Consider the following 18,485-nt stretch of genomic DNA (forward strand, 5'->3'; position numbering starts at 1 on the left):
GTATTTGATATATGAAGAGTAAACCTTTATTTATAGGCAGAAAAAAACATACATTTTTTTTTTAAAGAAGCAAAACAACCTAATGCAAGTACAAGAAAAATAAATGAGTAACTTCATGTTTTTTTTTTCACTTTATTTTTAGACATTTACATAACCTTCTAGAATATTCTTCACCTCCCTTTTAAAATATCTACATTTTACAAATCATATCATAACAAATCATATCATAAGCCATATTTTCTTTATCAAACACACTCACATACTTGAATATTAATAAACATTCACTATTAAATAAGTGATACAATAAGTGATACGAAATTCCATTAACTTTTTACCACTTTAACACTTTTATCTATATGATTTAAATTATAAATGAAACTTGAAAATCTCATTTTAAAACTTTTATAACTCAATATTTGCACTATATTACCAAGATATAATTATTTTTACAGTAATTACTTTTTACACAATTAAACCATTAATTTAATTACACAAATTTTAAACATTAATCCATCAATACTCTACAATACTTTTTCAAACATAACCATATTAATGTTAAACAATGAAACAAAATTGTGCAATATATCACTCAAATTAGGAGATGTCTCTTGATAATTTTCTTTTTAAATAGTTTAAACATAAATCTCCTAAATTTACTATTTTTTTCTTCAGTGAACAAGAATCTGCAACTTTAAGTGAGTAACTAATAAAACTCACATTTAAGGAATATAAATCTCACTAGTTATATATCACCAATAACAGAGCTTTTAAATTTACTAAATTTTATATATTTAACCTCTTAAATTTATATACACTTATAAAAAAATTCACACTCTCAAAATATATATTTTTTAAATCCACTTCTGATTATCATAATACCTTTTAACAAAGTAATCTGTCATCATTTACTTTGTCCATACATCAAACCTAAAAGTATTTTATATTATGTTCTAAAATGCACCATTTTCTTACCCAAACCAAAATTATTTTGAAATTCTAAACTAAATTTCAATCTACTCTATCATCAAGTCTAAAAGATATACGAACAATAATATATATATATATATATATATATATATATATATATATATATATATATATATATATATATATATATCAACAGAGAGGTCTCATTATATAGAAGTAAAATATTTTCATTTTCTGAGATCTACATCTTTGTTTTTTTGCATGCACTAGCTGGTTCAGTTCTATTTTTTCTAGAAAAAAATAAACTTATCTTTTGATCTATAAAGTTTAATTATCTTGCATGCAAGAGTAATGGGTTCAGTTTTAATTTTTCTTTTTTTTTTTTGTTTTTGCAAAGAAAATAAATTTATTTTTGATGCTGATCTTTTTCGTTAAAACAATTTGATTATGTCACGTGGGAATGGATTCAATTATATTTTTTTTAAGAAAAATAAACTTCGTTTTACTCGTGCTTGAATAACACAAAATAAGTTTTACTCGATTTCTGAACATTTTTGTTTTCTGGTCAGATCGATCTCATAACATTTTTATTTATTGGTTATAAAATTACTAGACTCCATACACAAATAAAAAAAAAACAATAATCAAAATTGTAAATTTTTAGCAAAACAGGACTATAAAGCATCTTAGTTTCAGTTATAAAATTTAATTAACAATATTTATTGATCATCTCACTCTCTCACTCATGTAAAGTGTAACTTAATAGTCTACAAAAAATGTTGACAAATAAACCTATAATTTACTGTAACTGCCAAACAAATAATTAAACTAAAAAACAACAACTAAATCTCAACTACATCCACATTTCTCATAAGGAAAAATATTATATAAATACATTTACATTTTGAGAGTTTTAACCTTACAATAATAATAATTCAAATATGAAATTTCTAAAATTTCTAATTGGCACCGATAAATAAAGCGACATTGACATGTATAGTGACAGTAAAACAAATTGAAAAGCATTATTTACAATCATGCAGCATGTTTTAAGTTTTTTTTTTTTTTCTTTTCTAACTTGTTTTTAATTTATGCATCAAAACTTGAAGATAATTATGATTAGGTGAAATGTTAATTTGCTAACTCAAAAACACGTCCTTTCTTCAGTTGTCTGTATTTTTTAATGTAAAATTGTACTTTCAATTAAAAGATATATGAATAGAATAACTTGTCCTTTTAAATTGTTTCCTAACATAGAGAAAGGGTATTTTGGTTCCAAAACACATGCACAATACGAAATTCAAGAAGAAACGTGTCAAGTGCTAACATTTTTTTTTTCATTATAAGCAACCAATACTCTTTAGATGAATGATGAGAACAATAGATTTTCATGCTAAACATTGTGAAGCAAACAAGTCTTGCTAGAAACTCAATTTCGCTGTCTTTCCGACCTTGGGAACAAATTCAGAGAAATTGCAACGTTTAATGTAACCAAAACAACTCCATATGTTTTCACCTTGCAGAATAAAAACTACCATTGTTCGTTTCACCGGTCATGACCTTTTCACAAAAACTGATACATATATAAATATATAATATCTAATATTCGTCACCATTTTAGTTGCGACAATAATTATATCGACACAAGGTCGAACAGACAACGAGATAAAGATTAATCTAGCAAGATAGTGTTCACTTGACAAAGAAAAGCACGAAAACCACTCACCAGAGTTTCTTCCATGAATCAATAATGAAAGTGTTTGTCTGTGAGGTGAGAATTGAGATGAAAGTGTTGTGAGAGAAGAGGAAGGTGGTGATTGGGTTTGGCATGGCGATGTGTATAAATAAGAGAGAGTAATACTAACCAGCAAGCTTGACTTTCAGGTATGTGTGAATGCAACAATGGAGAATTCGAAGATATATATAATAGATTTGGCAGAGAGAAAAAGGGGTAGATACAAGAATTTCAAGACGTTGAAGAGTAAATGAAAGCAACCACATCCACCAACTAGATACCCCTCTACCAAATTGTTTCTTAAAAACTTTAAACAATTTGAAAAAGTCACAAGCAACAACATTGGATTAGGAGTTTTATGGTGAAATTGATGTCAAATATATGTCACACCTACCCTACTGCATATTTACTTCAATTTCTTAAAAAAAAAAACTTGATAAATTGTATTTTTTTTCTTTTCTTGTTTTTAATATATCCTTCTTAATTCTAATTTTAAGAAATATTTTAATTTACTGCTAGCTTAAATTGAATTCTTCTTTACCATCTCAACCACTGCTTTTAAGATTTTTATTAGGTGTAATAACTTGTGTCCTGCATATGAGTGTGAAGTTTAATACTTTTTTATGTTATTGTAACTCTATATGCTGTCAAATTGGTATTCACGTGTCTTATTTTATTTTAACTTTATCTAAACATTTGTTTTTAATTTTGGGGAAATACATTTGCATATACATGCATTCGCATATACAAATTGTCATATTATCAATTATTGACTGAAAAAAAAATCACTAGGTTAAAATATAATTTATTGACAAAAAGAAAATTGTATGGATAAATTTTATCGATGAATTACATAATTTTATTTATCGATAAAAATACTCATCGATAACAAATCTACTAATAAAATTCATCAAAAAATTTGTCAAAATTTTTGTTTTTATGGATATTTTTATTAATAAAATGAAAGACAAAGTTTTTGTTTTAGAGCTTCACTATATTGGTAAATTTTGCCGATAAGAGATTTTTTCAAAATTCATGGATAATTATATTTTTTGAAAATTTGTTTATAAATTTATCGATAAGACGAATATTAATTTTCCCACAAAATCCAATAAAATATTTAGTATAAATAAAATGAAGATGTATAATTAGAGAATAATATAAAAAGAAGATGGAAGAGAAAAGTAAACGATGGCAATGAGCTAAAGGTGGTATGTGTGAAGGTGCAAGAGCGGACATAATGAGAATGGAAAAAGTCGAAAGAGTGGGGTGGGAATGAATAAGTAAAAGATACTGACAAAATCTTTTTTTGACGATGTTTACCAACAAATAAATATCAATGGATATTTATCATTGATATATATCAATGAAATTTTAATCAATAATTACGAACCAATTATTTTATTCGTCAATAAAATTTATGAACAAACATTTTATTAAATAAATTTTTTATCGTAAGTTATCGATAATTTAAATTTGTTGACAAATTATTTATATTACAACAAAATTTTATTTCTAAATAAATTTACCATTAAATTATTTTTTTAGTCTTTGTATTTGTCAAGTAGTGTCAAATTGGTCCACTAATAATGTTTTGTTCTCTCAATTTGGTCTTTGTTTTTGTAAGAATGATTCAATTTGGTCATTGTCGTTCATTTTGACCAAACAGTGTTAAAATCAATATCACGTATCAATTTCTAGTTTTTTTGAATTTTTTATTTTATTTTTATTTTTTACACGTGTCACATCAGGATTGTGCCACATGTCAAAATGATTTAATTTGTTCATTACATTTGTTTTTAGTTTTAATTTAGTCTCAAGTTTTGTAAAAATGAAGCAATATTGTTCCTCACACTCAATTTATTTTTTGTATAAATTTTACGATGATATTCTTACTAAAATTGAAATTTTTATTAAATATTTGTAGAAATATTTTTAAACAATTTTCTTTTTAGTTTTATTATTAAACAAAGTTAAATCCCAAACTTAATTTTAACAATTAACAATTTTGTCACCTTATATAAAGACATCAAGTGTATAATATTATGAAGATTAAAAATCAAAACAAAACCAAAATTTAATGTTTTTGTATAAAATTTAAAGTTAATTTAAAGTATTTCTATAAATATTTAATAAAAATATTAATTTTACTAAGATCACCATAAGATTTATTAAAAAAGTAGATTTAGTGTCAATTTAAAGAGGACAATATTATTTCACTTTTACAAAAAATTGGATTAAATTAAAACTAAAAATAAATATAGAGACTAAATTGAATCATTTTGACACGTGGCACAACCGTGAAGTGACACGTGTAAAAAAAATTCAAATAAACCAGGAATTGACACGTAGCGTTGATTTTAACACCGTCTAACGGGAAAGACTAAATTAAATCATTTTTAAAAAAATTAGTACCAAATTGTGACAGTAAAAGATTTGAGATCCAAACTGATAAATAGAAGGACTAAAAGAGTAATTTAACCTAAATTTATTATATATATATATATATATTTATTTATATATATATATATATATATATATATTTATATATATAAATCTCGTGTTATCTGATTAAATATAAATTAATTGCGTAAAATGAAATCTGGATCATTGTAATTATTAATCAATTTCTGCATAGATATTAGAAAAGAAAAAGAAAATTCAACTTTGTTATGATAAAATAAAAATTTCCGTGAGTTACACATTTTTAAAAATAAATTAACAATACAGTTTTGAAATTATAATGCCCTGTTATTTTTTCTGATAATTTGGACATTATAATTTACTTTCTTAGAAGATATTAACCCCTTTGTGTTATTACTTTTAATTGTAATACAAACAATTGCTGAATAGTAAAGTATAATTTTCTTCCACAAAAATAATTTAAATGATAAATAACTTCCATTTTTTTAAGTCATCTTAAAATATGTATATTTTTATAAGATGATTCATTGCCATTGTATTCAATATAGTATAAATAAGAGATATGTGGATATGTTTAACAAAACAATATAAAACAAAGCTAATATAAAATGCATGATATGTTTTAATTACAATAAAATAATAATAATAATAAGTTACATTGACTAAATGAAAAAAAAAAAAGAAATATAAATTAGAAGATATAATAGATATGTTATAAAATAAGAGTAATATGAAATGCATAATATTTTTTAACTATAATAAAATAACAATAAAGTCTTCTAATTGTGTACTTTGATTTTAAAGGTTACTACTACCACTATTTTTAGTATCTTGAATTTTAATTTGTACTACAATAGATGTGAAACTCTTGAGCTTATGTTCATTTTCCTTTTATTTTTTTAATTATTATTTTATTTTTCCCTTTTTCTATTTTATATTGCTTGTTTTCTTTATAAAGTTTTCATTTCAATTATTATCTCTTTCACCTATAGGCCCTATCTTATGAATGTTAGTGAGTTATTGATCAATTTTATCTCATCAGAATTGAATTCTAGAAAAATACCTTTTTACTTTAATATACTTTTTTATTTTATTTTTAACTTACTTTATGTTTTCATTTACTTTGTTAGTTGACAAAATTTGTTCTCTCAACTATATCATTCTTTGATATGAATTTTGTTTGGTGAATTTCTCTATTTATTTAGGAATTTGGTACATTTTCAATCATTTTTAAACTATTACTTGGAGTGCAAATAACTTGCGTTAAGAAAAGCTATCTTTAGATGTAGATGCATGAGTCAAAATGAGTTTATAGTCGTTAAATGAGGTAAATTATATTTTTATTGAGTTCTTTGTAAAAATTTAAATTTGTTAGAATAATCATAGTTGAATAGAAAATGATTTAGGTTTGAATTATTAGTTTTTGCAAGACTTATAGAGTGTAAAAATATTATCACTTAAACAACTATTTTTACGTTAAATTTAGAATAAATCAAATAAAAATAATAATAACTAATTAAAATCATTATTTTTTTATTAGTTTGGACTTTTTCCTAAAAGAAAGCGATTTGATTCATCATGCAATTTGATACTTTAAAGCGGACTCAAAGTGAATAAAATCGAAAACAATTATTTAATTATTCTTATATTTTATTAATGCTTATAAATTTGTGATAGATTGCTAACATAATGTTTTTAAATATTGATTGAGGTGAATGAAATCTTATGCTAGTTAATGCCAGTAAATTATGATTAACTAAATTCTCTTGAAGAAATAATAAATTAAAATATTAAATTTGGATTCATGAATAAATTTATAAATTTTGATTTAATTGGTATAATTACTGGCATAAGAAGATGTTTAAAAGATGAGTGGGAACATCGTGGCATGTCTGAGCTGTGTTGTTGAAACAAAGCTTGGTCGGTTGCGACATCATCGTGCTCTGCAATTCTCTGTCTGTTTTTTCACAGTGACTGAAGCCAAAAGGAATAATCTCTTTGAGAAGTGAAGATGAGCCACGAGCTGAAGGAGACGTACGCGTGCATGCCCACGACGGAGCGCGGCCGCGGGATTCTGATCTCCGGCGACTCCAAGTCCAACTCCATCGTCTACACCAACGCCAGATCGGTGGTCATCATGAGCCTCGAGAACCCCCTTAAAGTCTCTGTCTACGGGGAACATGCCTATCCCGCCACCGTCGCGCGCTTCTCCCCCAACGGCGAGTGGGTCGCCTCCGCCGACGCCTCTGGTACCGTCAGGATCTGGGGCACGCGAAACGACTTCGTTTTGAAGAAGGAGTTCAGAGTCCTCTCCGGGCGCATCGACGACCTGCAGTGGTCCCCCGACGGCCTCCGAATCGTTGCCTGCGGCGAAGGCAAAGGGAAGTCCTTCGTCCGCGCTTTCATGTTAGTTCTCCCGACAAACTTCTAGAATCTTCTCGAAGCTTCTCTGTGTGTGTGTGATCTGTTCTGTTTGACTTCGTTTGACTTTAAGATCTCTTTTGTTGATAATGTTGTTTACTGTGCGATGAAGGTGGGATTCGGGGACTAATGTCGGAGAATTTGACGGTCACTCGCGCCGGGTTTTGAGTTGTGCATATAAACCCACGAGACCATTTCGTGTTGTTACCTGTGGAGAGGATTTTCTGGTTAACTTTTATGAGGGACCTCCCTTTAGATTTAAGCTTTCTCACAGGTATGTGTTGTGTATTACTATGAGAAAATAAACTTTACAACATGGTATTTTAGGCATCACTTACATCTTTTGGTACAACTGAGAACAGTGTTTCTCTGAAAGTAGCTTCTGTGCTCTAGTCCTTTTGAAAAAGATGAAAACGTTTGAGATGTACGCAGCTACTTTAAAGGGTTTTCAGATGGAATTGAAACTGTTGCATATTGCTATTATTTGTAAATGTACGATCATTTGGAGCTGAGTTTCTCTGAGAATTTTATTTTGTAAAGATTTTTCGTGCGTCTGTTTTGGTTTGTTCTTCTCTTTGGCACTGATATTGGGATAATTTGGTTATGTACAGGGATCATTCGAATTTTGTTAATTGTGTAAGATATTCTCCAGATGGCAGTAAATTTATAAGCGTAAGTTCTGACAAAAGTGGTTTCATATTCGATGGAAAAAGTGCTGAGAAGATTGGTGAGTTGTCTTCTGAAGGTGGGCATACTGGAAGTATTTATGCTGTTAGCTGGAGTCCTGATGGAAAACAGGTAAGTTAACTTCGGAGTATACATGGCAATACACTTATACCCTGATGTACTTGGATAGAAACTTGGTGTCTTATTGAGTGGAAATAGGGTGAACCTCAATTCCAAAGATAGAAGGCTGCAGCACCTCCCAATTCTCTCTCAGATAAAAAGATAATTTCCTCTTAACCTCCCCTGTTATTTATAGGCAGCAAAACCTTGTTTCTTTAACCAACAAATCACATAAACTGCTATTGTTCTAACTAAGGGGTATCTATCATACTGACCCCATTTTCCCCGTTGATATGATATCTCCTTTTCCCCTCTCCCTGATACATAACAATTGATCGCTTTCTTTTCTTTATGAAATTAACTCAATGCAAATCTTCAAACTTTGCTACGTGTGTATAAGCTTCTTTTTGATATTATTAGTAAGCTTTATAAGCATACCATGAAATAACGTTTTTAACTTTTTGTTATGGTTTATTGTTATCTCGTCTTTTTGTGAAAAAGAAAATTCATCTTATGCAAAAGGATTTCATATGTATGAACGTTAAATTTTAGGTCTATGTTTTAACTTATAAAAGCAATAAGTGTTTGCAGTTTTACTTCTTCATGTTGTATTACCATGCATGTTTTGATTGCCTGTACCGTTGCTAGATATCTTAAGGCATGTTAGATACAGTTTGCATAGTTTAGGTAATTTTTGAGCATGTAGTTAAACAAACGGCTGTATTTGCAGAATTGTTTTTTTTTTGCCTCCATTTCTTTTCTACTTCTCTGTTTTTGTGCAAATCTATTTTCTCCTTTTCTGCACTGCACATTTTTAGTAATGACAATCTGATTTACAGTTGTAATGCTGTCTATAATAGGTGCTGACTGTGTCTGCTGACAAGTCTGCCAAAGTATGGGACATATCAGAAGACAATAATGGAAAGGTGAAGAAAACTTTGACTTGTCCTGGCAGTGGTGGAGTTGAAGATATGCTAGTGGGGTGCCTATGGTTGAATGATTATCTTGTCACTGTTTCTCTGGGTGGGATAATATCTATATTTTTAGCAAGCGATCTTGATAAAGCCCCGACAGCATTTTCTGGACATATGAAAAATGTTTCCTCCTTATCTATTCTTAGAAGTAACCCTAAAGTGCTCTTGTCTAGCAGTTATGATGGCTTAATAGTTAAGTGGATTCAAGGGATTGGATATAGTGGAAAAGTACAAAGGAAGGAAGGTTCTCAAATCAAATGCTTAGTGGCTGTAGAAGAAGAGATTGTTACTTCTGGATTTGATAATAAGGTAAATTTTTTTGCTTATATTCTTTGCTAATATGATACAGTTTTTTCAATGACCATCTCCTCCATTGGTTAAAAAATCAGTGATACTTGTCATTTGCATTTAAATAATATATTTTTTACGGGTTGAAATAAATTATTCATATGGCATTATCCATACTGGTAGTGAAGTTTTTGATAGGATATGGGGCTGGATTAGAAAATAGTTGGAATAGGACTTGGACCAATAGATGAATTTGGCGCTAAGTATGAAGAAGCTTTTTGATTTAGGAAGTTTATTCCAGAAGGCAATAATTGGGAATAGAGAGGAGAATTAGTTACACTCTCTGACTTGGCATATTGGTTGGGGCCAAGTAGCTGAAAATATAGTGAGGAAGACAAGGGTGGGAGAGGCATGCTTGAGTTCCTTTCTAAGAGCTTTTGCCCAGTTACTCCATCAGTTTGGTACTCTGGTCTTAAATTGAAGGCTGTTGTGACTTCATTTTTTCTATCCAATGTATTTGTTTCTTATGATCCACTGATGATGCAAGGACCATTTTTCCCCAATGCGGTTTATTGAACTTGGTAAATGGTAACATTAACAATTGCTTTACTAAGTGGAAGGTGTTATAGTTTTTCGATTAATATTCTTGTAATCTTATTGTATCTTTCTTGGTATTACCTGGAACGACGAATTTTGCTTACTGACCATTATTTTTTGTGCTGCCAATTGTTCCTGGAAAGTGATTTAAGAAATCGTTGTTTTTTGTTTATGCTTTACATGATATCTCCATACCTGTTTTAGCGGTGCTAGAAAACCCTGCAGCTACTATGACATAGTTCTTCATTCATAGTACTTTATGCTAACATATGACAAATTAGTCTTTTTGGGGGTAGGAAATTTCAAGGCATCTGCAAAATATGAATTTCTGTGAGGGTTTCTTCCTCTGATTGCCCCTCTTTCTTTCTCTTCTGACAAACAGATAAGGCGAGTTTCTTTACATGGGGATCAGTGTGGAGATGCTGAGGCCATTGATATAAGAAATCAACCAAAGGACTTGAGTGTTGCACTTCTTTCACCTGAACTTGCTCTAGTTTCAATTGATTCTGGAGTTGTCATGCTGCGTGGTACAAAAATTGTGTCAACCATTAATCTGGGGTTTGTTGTGACTGCATCTGCTGTCTCACCTGATGGAAGTGAAGCCATTATCGGTGGACAGGATGGTAAATTACACATATATTCTATTTCTGGTGATACTCTTGTAGAAGAGGCTGTCCTTGAGAAACATAGGGGTGCTATTAGTGTCATACGTTATTCTCCAGACGTTTCAATGTTTGCATCAGGGGATCTCAATCGAGAAGCTATAGTGTGGGACCGTGCCTCCCATGAGGTAAGTATTTTTTGTAATGCTTTCTCTCTAATGTGCATGTTTTGCTTTAGGATGTGTAAGAAATAACTTTTTGTGGCATTGATTATTTAACTGTTTCAAACATGTTTTCATTTCAGGTGAAGCTTAAGAACATGTTGTATCATACCGCTAGGATAAACTGTCTTGCATGGTCACCTGATAGCCGTAGGATTGCCACAGGATCTCTTGACATGTGTGTCATCATATATGAAGTTGATCAGCCTGCATCTAGTAGAATTACCATAAAGGGTGCTCATTTAGGTGGTGTTTATGGGTTAACATTCACTGACGAGTATAGTTTGGCTAGCTCAGGTGAGGATGCTTTTATCCGGGTTTGGAAGATAACCCCTCCTTGACCCTGATCGAGTTCAATTTGGAAGATAAGTGAATGTGGGAAAACATTGTTGGATTTCAAATTTCTTGCTTTAGAAGGCTTCTAAAATTCAAGACTGATGAGGATATGCTTATCATCGTAAGTTGTTCTTATCACACTCCTCTTTCACCCTGCTTGACATTGCGGTTTAAAGTTGAGGCTATTTTGTTGCCTTTTATGAGTAACTGTTTTGTATGAGTTTCAATCTCTAGACTTTGATGGTGCCAGTGTACATCACTATTTGTCTTGGTTTGCTCTGGATAAAACCAATTTATGATACCAGAGATTTTAATAGTTACAAAAACTGTCAAAAGAATCTTGTTGTGTACATTATTACAGGGAATCAATATGGATAGTGTGAGTTTTTGTGTTAAAAGTGTTGATAGATCAGAGAGCACAGACAACGAATTTTCCCCATTTAAAAACCTCAGTTCTTTGGAGGATATACTGAAATGGGGTGCCCCTGTTTGAGGCCATATTGGTTGTAATGTTTGTCTGTAGTTGGAATGCAGATATGTATGTTTGTTAATCTATTCAATGTGATTGCCAAAGAAAAAATACGCAAAGCCTCTGTTTGTGATCTACGTTCCTTGCAACTTTGATAGGAGATTCATCATTTTTAGATCAAATTGGTCATCTTAAGATTACAAAACTTGAAATTGGATCCATTCTCACTACAAAACTAAAGTTTTCGTGTTTGGTTTTCACACAAAGCAGCAATCTTTGAAGTGAAAATGCAGTAAGCTTATAATTTACTGCAGTAAGCTTCATAGTTTAGCTTCTGATAGGGCACTTATAATTATATCTCTGAAAATATTTAGCACAAACGTTTTCTCAAAATTAAAAGTTAAGATCATTAGGGCAATCTTTACCTACTGCGTTTTAATTTCTTCCTAAGCCTCACCAACAGAACAAAAACAATATTCTTGATAAAGTAACAACCAGAGGGTAATTGAAAGGACAAATGCTGTATCTCCCAATAAAACATGTGAATGTTTAGCCCTACCACTTATGAGAGACCTAGCAAGTTAACATATTATAAAGCCTTAGTTAAATTTGAAGTTCCTTACAAGGTTTGGTAAATTGATACGATATTAATCACGAAATCTAAACCGTTTTCGACACAAGAAGATAAGTGTAAGGGGAAATAACAATCACTTCATTCATTTAATGAAAAAAAAAAACCTATAAAGATTTAATTGGAAGTTTTTGAAAGATACTCAACTGAAAAAATTTATAGAATTGAAACTTACCTAATTCTATTTTCATAACTGAAAATGTATAGATTTGAAACTTAACTCATTCTTTCTTTTTTTTTAAATCCTAATAATCTTTGGTACGTTCAATTGAGTTTATTAAAATTTTGTAATACATTAAGTTAAAAAATATATATAACTTTCAATTTAGTTTATGACATCTATTTTTTCTATTAATTAGATGACGTAATTGTTATCTTTCTTATCTCTCGTTACCTTGATTAGGTGTCATCATCTATTATTTTTTAATATTATAGTTTGATATTTTTATAATTTATCTAACATATATGTCACAGTTTTTATTACTAATTTTAATTAGTATAATTTCTCATTTTTTTTCACAACCTAACATTATATATCCTCGGTCTTCATCGACAAATTATTGCTTTTCTCTCCATAGAATGGATACAGATCGCATCTAAATAATATGATTTTCTTTAACATCGAAATTAACATCGAAAACTTCCAAAAGACATTGTCAATAAGGTCTAAAACAAATAGGGAGACACAAATGTGGTTAAAGATCTTTTCGGTAATAATAAATAATGGATGATACGTTAAAAAACAAGAGAAAAAGTGTAATAGTTGAAATTAATAATGAAAATTGTGATATAAATTTTAATTATAAAATTATAAAATATTGAATAATTTTAACCTTCTAAACTTTTTCCTATTCCGAATTCATCTTTGACTGACTTAAATATCAATAATTATTATCTTAGGGTATCGTTACTAATTTATAAAAGAAATTTAGTAATCTTATTTTATTTATAAACCTGGGTTTATATATTTTTTCATATGAAGGTTGTGGTTGTTGAAAAATTATAGTTATATATATATATATATATATATATATATATATATATATATATATATATATATATATATATATATATATATATATATATATATATATATATATATATATTCCGAAAGACATTGTCAATAAGGTCTAAAACAAATAAGGAGACACAAATGTGGTTAAAGATCTTTTCGGTAATCATAAATAATGGATGATATGTTAAAAAACAAGAGAAAAAGTGTAATAGTTGAAATTAATAATGAAAATTGTGATATAAATTTTAATTATAAAATTATAAAATATTGAATAATTTTAACCTTCTAAACTTTCTCCTATTGCGAATTCACCTTTGACTGACTTAAATATCAATAATTATTATCTTAGGTTATCGTTACTAATTTATAAAAGAAATTTAGTAATCTTATTTTATTTATAAACCTGGGTTTATATATTTTTTCATACGAAGGTTGTGGTCGTTGAGAAATTATATATATATATATATATATATATATAACATTAGTTTTACACATATAAATCATTTGACACCACTATTAACCCAAAACCTTAAGGCAATGAGGTTATGGGTCTTCCATCTAATATAATGTTTAACATTGTCATTTCTACTTAATATGAAACTTTGACTCACACTTGGATCAAATTGAATTTCTTGTGAGATACAATTTCATTTTAACACCTCTAATATAGTGTTGGGTCTACAAACACCTCTAGGCCGTTTGGCCTGCTCGGCATGTGTGGGTCGCCAGGCCTGTCCGACCTGTATGGATCATCGGATCCACTCGATCTATCTTGGTCGTCGGATTCGTCTTGGTCGTTGAGCTCGCTCGACCCATTTTGGTCATTTTAAGGGTAAGATTGAGTGAAAAGAATTTCAAATTCTAGCTATTTTTAGGGTATTTGAATTTTTACTATAATGCTTTATAATTTTGAGGGTAAGATTTTTACTATTTGAATTTTGAGGGTATAATTTTTATTATTTTTAGGGTAAGATTAAATTTTAAATGCTTTGTAATTTCTTTATCCAATTCATTATAAAGAAATCTAAATTCTTAAAAAAAAATGAATTACTTCATTAAAATACCTTATCCAAACACACCATAAGACAATAAGATTATTGGTCTTTCATCTTACATAGTATTTAATATTGTTTTTCCTACCCAATATAAAACTTTGGCTTACATTTGAATTACAACAATACTTCAATTTAAATTATGCATCTGCATCCTATACTTTAAAATTCTTTGTCAATACTTATTAATAAAATTTCAATTTGGATTACAACTGGGTTCAATTTGGGATCCGTAACCTATACTTTAAAATATCAATGCTTATTAATAAAGTATTTAATATATAAAGCAATAATATTTTTATTATCAATAAAGCATTTAATCTATAAATAATAAATTTTTATGATGACTAGTTTATAATTCTTTTATACTGATAACATTTAATTTATATAAATTTAATTTGGATTTAAACACATAATTATATACTTATCAAAATTTTAAGAATTTTTTAACACTTTTCGAATCGAATTACTTGCATAACTCTTTAAATGTGGTACACTAATGTTAGTAACGAACGATATACATTCTCTTTAAAAACAAGAGAAAAAAACACTGGTTGTCTGAAACTACGTAGTTTATACAAATGCAAAATCATCGACCAATATACTACATCCTAACGCCAATAAATTAACATAGATCAACCAAACTTAAACAAGGGTATAGGTCTTCACATTGTCTTTCATTAAAATAAAATATTTCTGAAAAATAATCCTAATGGAGAATAGAAAATAAAATTAAAATTGAACAAAATTACTCATGCACTTCGCTAAAGTGACAAGAAAACAAACAATGGCCAGTTATCGTTAAAAATAATTAACATATAGGAGATTGAATTTAATCAATAACCTTTGTACAAAACAAAACAAAACCACACAATCAGGACAACATAAAAACTAACAAACCATTGCCCAACCAGAATCTAATGAAAGATAAGCTCAAACAACTTCCAGGAACCATGGACGACGTTCAAAAAACTTCCAGGAACCATGTACGACATACTTTATTTACTACTACAATTAGAAAATTCCGGCTTTAATGAGAATATTGCTTAGCTCGACCAGGAAGGCTTCATTACGAAGAAAAAAATACGAAATTAGCGTTCAAGACTTGAAGATTGATCGCATAAGTTATAGGAAAACATACACTTAGAAGTTACATTCGGAAGTATAATAAACAGTAGAGCCCCTCTTTTAATTAGATGATCTCGAAATTTGTCTAAAGATAATATTGGTAGATGGAAACCAAGATGTTGAAATATCCATGTAAAGTAAAAACCAAAAACAACGTTTCAAAAATAAATAAAGGCCTCAAAGCCACGGTCTTGAACATAAAAATCAATTCTACAGTAAAGCAGTAATTTGTCCCAAAACTCAAAGCTGATTTGCATCTGAAAACACTAAAAGCTTAACCTAATAACGACCAATTGCCCAAACTCTGACCACGCCATCGGTATAACCACTAAACAAAGTGCTTCCATCTGCACTCCAGTTCAAACTCGTGCAGTAGATAACCTGCAAAATAGTCAAACCAGTTAAATACATTACACAAGTCAAGCAGTCACAAACAAACATATCTAACAAGATAAAGTCCTAGAATTAATACAAATGTAACAGCTACTAACATAAAACTAACTGATAAGATAAGAACTTCTGCATAGAAATTGTTCAAAATTCCAAGCCAATTGGATGTAAAACATTACAGAATCAATGGCATTACATTATCTCCCCGTCAAAAAAATTACATGGTTAACTAAACTTCCTCTCCAAAGTCACTTGACCACAATATACACAAAATTCTTTAAAAGTACATGTCAAGCAAAAAAAATCAATTGAAACTTTTCTGTAAACGAACAAATTGTAAAGATACACTAAATTGAAGACTAGTACTGAATAAATTGAAAGTTAAATCAAGCAAAAGGACCAAGTAACAATTCAAAGAAAAGACATAAGATTAAAATATTAATCATGATGTAAAACTCCAATACAATCCACGACAGAAGACATGATTATGTGAATTGTTAAATTCAACAACTATATATATCTATGATGAGTATAATCAATAAAAATTCACTAACTATAAGTGTAAAAACCAAAACCATATTCAAAAATACCTTCTTTTTGTTTGTGTTGCCACCAGTGGTACCATCAGCCTCAGTCTTGAGGTCCACCTTCAAATCCTCAACGATACTCTTACTCTCCAAATCCCAGATCTTGATGCTTTGCTCAGTGGCGGCGCACAGCCAGTACCTGTTGGGACTGAAGCAGAGGGCATGGATAATAGAGCCAGCATCGAGAGAGTAAAGACGCTTACCCTCAGCCAAATCCCACAGCAAAATAACTCCATCTTTTCCACCACTGGCACACAGAGAACCATCCGGAGAAACAGCGACAGTGTTCACATACCCACTGTGTCCAGCAAGGGTATTTCTCAGCTTGCAGTTCGTGAGGTTCCACACCTTAACAGTGCGGTCCCAAGACGCAGACACAATAGTCGGCTGAAGCGTGCTAGGGCTGAAACGCACGCAGCTAACCCAATCAGAATGAGCATCACTGTCTTGAATGGTGTACTTGCATTCTCCAAGGGTGTTCCACAGTTTGATCGTGCGGTCACGCGACGCCGACACGATCTGACGGTTGTCGATGGAGAACGCCACGGAGAGGACGTCCTTGGTGTGTCCAACAAAGCGGCGGGCGGAGGTGCCGGCTGCAAGGTCCCAGAGGCGGAGCTCGCCGTCCCAGGAGCCGGAGAGCGCAAACTGGCCGTCGGAAGAAAGAACAACATCCTGAACGAAGTGGGAGTGACCGGTCAAACGGCGGCGTGGGACACCGTAGGTCTTGTCCTCCTTCGTGAGATGCCACAAGATGATGGATTTGTCGCGCGACGCCGTGACTATCATGTCGGAGTTGTCAATGGGGGTGGCAATCGCCGTTACGACGTCGGTGTGGGCGCGCATAGTGCCGCGGAGAACGAGACCCTCTGCCATTTTTCTCACAGGAACACAAACACACGAAAGAGATTACTAGGGTTTTCGAGTTCCCGTACTCTGCGTGAGGCTTTTGTGTTTCTAAGCCACGCTATGACTCTCGCGAAAGAATATATAGTGAGTTGAAAACCTGATTAGGGTTTTGAGATGGATAGCAACTCAACATACTTTTCCTGTTTTTTTTTTTTTTTAAGTGCAACTGTTTCGGCTTACTTCAGGCCCAGTATCCCCAACTTCTTTCAAGCCCAATAAAGAGATTTTCTTTATAATTTTTAATTAATTAGAATCTCTCGGTGTTTATCAATTTACATGTGTAATGAATAGAAAAAATTAGTTTGGTTAAATTTTAAGTAATTCGTACATTTAAATATTTTTACTTAGGTTTTTATTAAATATTTTGGTTATCACATATTTACAAATTTTATATTTTTAGTTAAGTTTTTTTTTTTCATGTGCTATCATATTTTAATTTGCTATCCTATTCAATTTTTTTCTCGGGTTTTTAATATTTTTATGCGTATGTAAAAAGCAAATATAAATTACATACATTTTTAAATTAACATTTTTCATTCACATTTTAATTACATTTATTAATAATATGAAAATGATGCGTTGATTCTTAGTTTACTCCATGTATGTAAAATATAAAATATTACGTTTATTAATAGAAAGTGTATTCTTTCAATTATTAAGAATATGTTTTTTATTTTAGTAATAATTATTTTGAATTAATTTTAATTTTTTTATTATTATAAAGTATAAGCAGATGCTTCACGGTAACTATAATTTTTCTAATTGACATCTATGCGGGTTAAAGGAGTGGAAAAATAAATAAAAAGTAGAAACTTAAGTTATTTAACTAAAGTAAACCAGAATATTAAAAAACTGTAGTTAATTTGATTGATGGAAGAAAATAATTTTTAAACCAATTTAATATAACAATAACTTTACAATAGAAATTAGAGTTAAAATAAATTTTAAATTAGTATGAAATTATTATTAAATCTTAATGAATATAAATATATA

At 30.0% G+C, this 18,485-nt stretch overlaps 2 protein-coding genes across 2 annotated transcripts; one reads left to right on the plus strand and one right to left on the minus strand.

The window, feature by feature from the left end:
- The first annotated feature begins 6,957 nt into the window (after positions 1–6,957).
- Positions 6,958–11,899, plus strand: LOC114177748 (actin-interacting protein 1-2-like). The gene is made up of 6 exons (XM_028063255.2): positions 6,958–7,492; positions 7,620–7,781; positions 8,119–8,305; positions 9,154–9,576; positions 10,535–10,942; positions 11,059–11,899. The coding sequence occupies exons 1-6, from the start codon at positions 7,098–7,100 to the stop codon at positions 11,314–11,316; spliced, it is 1,833 nt and encodes a 610-aa protein (XP_027919056.1). The 5' UTR covers positions 6,958–7,097; the 3' UTR covers positions 11,317–11,899.
- Positions 11,900–15,739: 3,840 nt separating this feature from the next.
- Positions 15,740–17,555, minus strand: LOC114178112 (small ribosomal subunit protein RACK1). Its single transcript, XM_028063829.2, has 2 exons — positions 16,587–17,555; positions 15,740–15,987 (listed from the first exon to the last, which is right to left on the minus strand). The coding sequence occupies exons 1-2, from the start codon at positions 17,457–17,459 to the stop codon at positions 15,886–15,888; spliced, it is 975 nt and encodes a 324-aa protein (XP_027919630.1). The 5' UTR covers positions 17,460–17,555; the 3' UTR covers positions 15,740–15,885.
- Between the last annotated feature and the right edge of the window lie 930 nt (positions 17,556–18,485).

Source organism: Vigna unguiculata, chromosome 3 (assembly GCF_037176805.1).
Source record: "Vigna unguiculata cultivar grain cowpea cultivar isolate G323 ecotype 2 chromosome 3, ASM3717680v1, whole genome shotgun sequence".
NCBI classification, from domain to species: domain Eukaryota; kingdom Viridiplantae; phylum Streptophyta; class Magnoliopsida; order Fabales; family Fabaceae; genus Vigna; species Vigna unguiculata.

Coding starts and splice junctions, on each gene's coding strand:
- LOC114178112 (XM_028063829.2), bottom strand. CDS start 17,459: ATGGCAGAGGGTCTCGTTCTCCGCGGCACTATGCGCGCCCACACCGAC. Junction 15,988..16,586: donor GCAACACAAACAAAAAGAAG/GTATTTTTGAAT, acceptor ACTATTTTGCAG/GTTATCTACTGCACGAGTTT.
- LOC114177748 (XM_028063255.2), top strand. CDS start 7,098: ATGAGCCACGAGCTGAAGGAGACGTACGCGTGCATGCCCACGACGGAG. Junction 8,306..9,153: donor GGAGTCCTGATGGAAAACAG/GTAAGTTAACTT, acceptor TGTCTATAATAG/GTGCTGACTGTGTCTGCTGA. Junction 9,577..10,534: donor CTTCTGGATTTGATAATAAG/GTAAATTTTTTT, acceptor TCTGACAAACAG/ATAAGGCGAGTTTCTTTACA.